The sequence below is a fragment of the Tachysurus fulvidraco genome, chromosome 17 (genome assembly GCF_022655615.1).
Source record: "Tachysurus fulvidraco isolate hzauxx_2018 chromosome 17, HZAU_PFXX_2.0, whole genome shotgun sequence".
Taxonomy (NCBI): Eukaryota; Metazoa; Chordata; class Actinopteri; order Siluriformes; family Bagridae; genus Tachysurus; species Tachysurus fulvidraco.
In genome coordinates, this window is record NC_062534.1 from 6,132,865 (window position 1) to 6,137,497 (window position 4,633).

The following is a 4,633-nucleotide window of genomic DNA, read 5'->3' on the forward strand; positions in this document are numbered from 1 at the left end:
TCTGCTCAACCATTTCATTATTTTTAAAAGCATTTTAGAACTGGAAACACACTCACATGTAGCACATACTGTACAGCTCCAGGACTGGGAACAAAAAATAAAATAATAAAAAAGAAAACACAGGTCCATGTTCATAATAGGTTTCCTTAGCAAAATCTCTCTCTCTCTCTCTCTCTCTCTCTCTCTCTCTCTCTCTCTCTCTCTCTCTCTCTCTCTCTCTCTCTCTCTCACACACACACACACACACACACACACACACACACACACACACACACACACACATACACACACACATTATGCCATAAAGCCCTTGCCCAATCCACGCAGAGTATATTAAAAACTAAACATACCAAATTCCAAAATTTCTACCAGTAGTGTATATTTTCCATTTTCCGTTTAATGCAATGGACAAATAATTCTAGTTTACAGATTTTCTTTTTAAAATACATCACTTATAAAAAATTCAAATCACGGAAAGCAAAGATAAAATTCTTTAAGTGCAAAGGCACTTCTGGAAGAAAAGGATTGAAGTGAACATGAACAGTTATTGTATATCCGAATTCCCACCATAATACCAACACAACGATGTCACTGCATGATTCGATAACCTGCTTCTGAAAAGAACACTGTCCTCCTCTGAGAAAAAAAAATATATATACTTCATATAAAATAGCATTAAGCATTATTATAATACATATTCTTGCCATATCTGCTACAGTCTTTTATGTTTCAAGTAGAGGAAATAATTTAAACCTTAGAGAAAATAATATATCATCTTTAAATTGTAGATACTTTTTTCCTTACTAATTTGTACAGCTTCAGAAAGATGATGATGAAAAGGCTTTAGGTTGCACTGTCCGCCGTTTGAGTCTTGTGTGGTTTTGAAAATGAAGATGACACGTTTCGATATCATTTTTTGTTACCATAAAGAGATAATAAAGAGCGCATGGGATAGCTTTTACAGCTGACTCATTGTAGTGTGTTTTTCCAGAACCTCGAGGTAGTCCGGCTCCGCTTTTAGCTTTGCAGGGAGCAGCTGTTCAGCTTGCTTTCTTGGCGTCCCATACAAGACAGTTTTGTTCAGTCGCTCCCGGTTGGGATGCCCTGAAGCCTCGTATGGTGGCGCTAATGGCCTTTTGGGCAGAGTGCAAAAGCTATAACCAAAGGGAGCAGCGTTCGGCAGCTCTCTTACCCTCTCTGCTACGTTCTGGTAGAGCAGTTCAGGTTCACAGCTGCCATGCTGGGGATTCTCATCCACACGTTCCAAAGTGCTTATTGTGTAAGTGGGACTACGACCAAACTCCTCCCTCTTGGGCTCTGAAGCTCCAAATCCCAGTTCTTTCAAGTTGCGATAGTAGGCTACATGCTCATTTTCCTTCTGCACATAAATAGGGTTTGGGCACATCTGGCCAACAGCGGCAGGGATGTAGTTGTAGACATGGCCCTCTCTTTTGCCTGTGCTTTGTTCTGTGTCATAGTGGTCATAATGTGCTTGGAAAGAGCTTAGATCCAGGCTGTTGGCAGCTGCAGTAGTTGGGACACTCTCTACTCCTTTGCGCCTCTTGAGCACAAAGACAAAGATTCCAGCACCAAAACACACTGAGAGAATGAACACAACAAGCAAGCCCAAGATGAGAACCGATAAAGGTACTTCCGGGTGTGTTTCTGGCTGTGTGTCTTCTGTAGGGGTCGCGGCAGATGACGGAGTGACTTCAGTGCTAATACTGATAACAGTTGGCGCCTTGGTAGCTGGTGCCGGAGTCTCGTCATTCTCGGAGCAGATAGCATCATTGCGTAGCGACCGCAGGAGGCGACCTGCATGCTTTGAGGGAGAGTCACACGTGATCTCGTTGACAACCACACTAGTGCTGGACAGCTCCATCCAGTTCTTGAGTGGCACAATGCCACATGTGCATTCCCACGGGTTCTCCTGGAGATCAATCTGTACAAATGCTGAGAGCTGGTCAAGCACCCCACTCACTGGCAGATGCGAGAAGTGATTGTTCCTGAGATTGAGCCTTGTTAGCATTGTGCCCCCAAATACATTGTCAGGGAGGGACCTCAGCAGGTTGTTGTTGAGAAAGAGAAGCTGCAGGTTGTGCAGTGAGTTAAAAGTGTTCGGCAAAATGTCCTTGATAATGTTGTACTCTAAGTAGAGGTACTGCAAGCTCTGTAGCCCGGCAAACAAGGCCTGCGTTAAACTTTCAATATAGTTGCCGTTGAGGTAAAGCCTGCGCAAATTGGTCAGATTCTCAAAGGCCCCATCCTGAATAATAGCGATTCTGTTATTTCCCAGGTGGAGAAGTTCCAGGGTACTATATTCTGTAAGATCAGGCCTGTATATGATCTGCAAATGGTTTCCAGTTAAATGTAGCTTCTTTGGATATGACGGTTTGGGTTGCAGATCAGAGATGTTGTGAAGCTTCCTCTCTTGGCAGTTAACGTTCAGTCCACTGTCTGGGCTTTGGGATGTGCACACGCAAATACTCGGGCATGTCATAGGTACAGGGGACCTTGTCTGATAAACCATAATCGGGCCAAATACATGCTTGTCCCTGCCAGAAGTGACACGTGGAGTAGGGCGGCTCCTCATCCTGGGTGGGCGGGATGCCTTAGGTGCTCTGGTAGGTGTAAAATGTGTGCGTGATGTAGGTACTGGGACCCGATGCTGGGGGTCAGGAGGTGGTGGCTGCATGGCCCGTGGCGTAGAGTCACCAGTCGTGCGCCTGGGGCAGAGGTCCTGCTTTATGAGCTGCGTAACATCTTTGCCATGCAAGCGAAACGGCGTCTCACAAACAACATCACCCACAAACACTGCAATGGTATCCAGCCAGGCCTTGAGTGGCACGAGGTCACATGTACAGTTCCATGGGTTTTCCTCCAGCTGTATCTCCATAATGCCTCCTATGTGCTCCAGAACGCCAGCAAACGGTAGCGTCTTCAGCCGGTTTCCCCTCAAATCCAAATGTGTCAGCATCACAAATCGAAATATATTGTTAGGCAGAGAGAGCAAAAGGTTATCATTAAGTATTAGGACCTTGAGCTTGTTCATCTTATTGAATGCACCTGCCTCTATGGCACTTATATAATTATAATCAGCCTGCAAATACTCTAAACTTTCTAAGCCAGAAAACGTATCTTCTTTTATAATCTCCAAATTGTTATTGTTCAGATGAAGGCGTTTGAGGTTTTTCAGGCCATTGAACGCCCCCGTTTTAATCTCCTGCAGCCCGTTATTGCCCAAATGGAGAGATGTGACATTACCGTAATTGGCGAACTCGTTGGCGTTCAGTCTTGTGAGAAAGTTCCCGTTCAGGAAAAGCTGGCTTATTTTATTCTGCGGTGGCTGAAACGAACTCACACTCGTAAATCCTTTGTTCTCGCAGTTTATGTTTAGCGCGTTTTCCTTCTCCTCGCACGGACAGCGGCTCTTACAAATGTCCTTCGAAGTTTTGCGGCTCTCCGTCCGCGAGGAGAAGCCGGTTATTGTCAACACGCTTAGCAGCAAAACGTTGTTCAACATTTTTTTTTTCTGACTTACAGCATTAACGCCCAAATTCCCGGCATTAACGTGACACTAACCGCAGATCCGAGTGAAAGCATGAGTACGCCGAGTAAAGAGGATGTGAAGCAGTCAGACGGTGAGAGAGGCGCGCTTGGGCGCACGGCTCTCCATCCGCCCTGCTTAAATCCCAAAAGACGGCGCATCCATCACCGTGCACGGTTGTGCTCGCTGATCACTTAAAACCATCATTTCTGCCGTGCAAGATGAAAGCAATTCCGTATTTAGAACTTGGCCATTCCTCGTAGTTTAATCTCCAGCATATCCGAAGCATTGCCGTGCTCACCGAGACCCGCCGATTGCGCACTCAGCTTCTCCCTCCAACGGAGGGAACCGCATGCTGTTTCAAGTGAAAGAGCAAATAAGCAAAGAAGAAAACTAACTTTGCGTATGAGATACTATAGAAGATTAACTTGTCTTTAAGAGCAGGAAAAACACATAGAATTACAATAACATCAAGGTCCGGAGTGCGGAAAGGTTGGAGCGGTGTCTGTCTCTGCTTTCGCACTCCTACTGAGGAGAGCAGAGGGTGTGTGTGTGTGCGCGCGTGTGTGTGTTTGCGCGCGCGCGCGTGTGTGTGTGCGTGGTAGAATTTTCGTCTCTGCGTCCTCCTACAGCGAAGCACTGGAATTTTAGACGTCACCGAGTGCGCGCACGCATGCACGCGCGCGCGCACACAAATTTACCCACACACACACACACACACACACACACACACACACACACACACACACACACACACACACACGCACAGACACACAGACACACGGAGCACATATTCGGTTGCTGCAAATTTCTACTATATGTGTAGTAGTTCAAGTTATTATGGTGATAACATGACTTTTGAATATTAATATTTTATTTTATTTATTTTTGTTAACAGACATTATGCTGTCATTCATTCATTCATTCATTCATTCATTCATTCATTCATTCATTCATTCATTCAGTCTGTCAGTCAGTCAATCATTCATTTAGTGGATTAACGAGTTTAATGGGATTTGTGGTTTGTCCATGAACTGCTCTGTGCGCATTGCACCACTAGGAGGTGGAATGAGCATCCCAAACATT

General features: G+C 45.2%; 1 protein-coding gene across 1 annotated transcript; it reads right to left on the minus strand.

The window, feature by feature from the left end:
- Positions 1–243: 243 nt before the first annotated feature.
- Positions 244–4,166, minus strand: slitrk2 (SLIT and NTRK-like family, member 2). The gene has a single exon (XM_047802017.1). The coding sequence runs from the start codon at positions 3,521–3,523 to the stop codon at positions 959–961; it is 2,565 nt and encodes an 854-aa protein (XP_047657973.1). The 5' UTR covers positions 3,524–4,166; the 3' UTR covers positions 244–958.
- Positions 4,167–4,633: the final 467 nt, after the last annotated feature.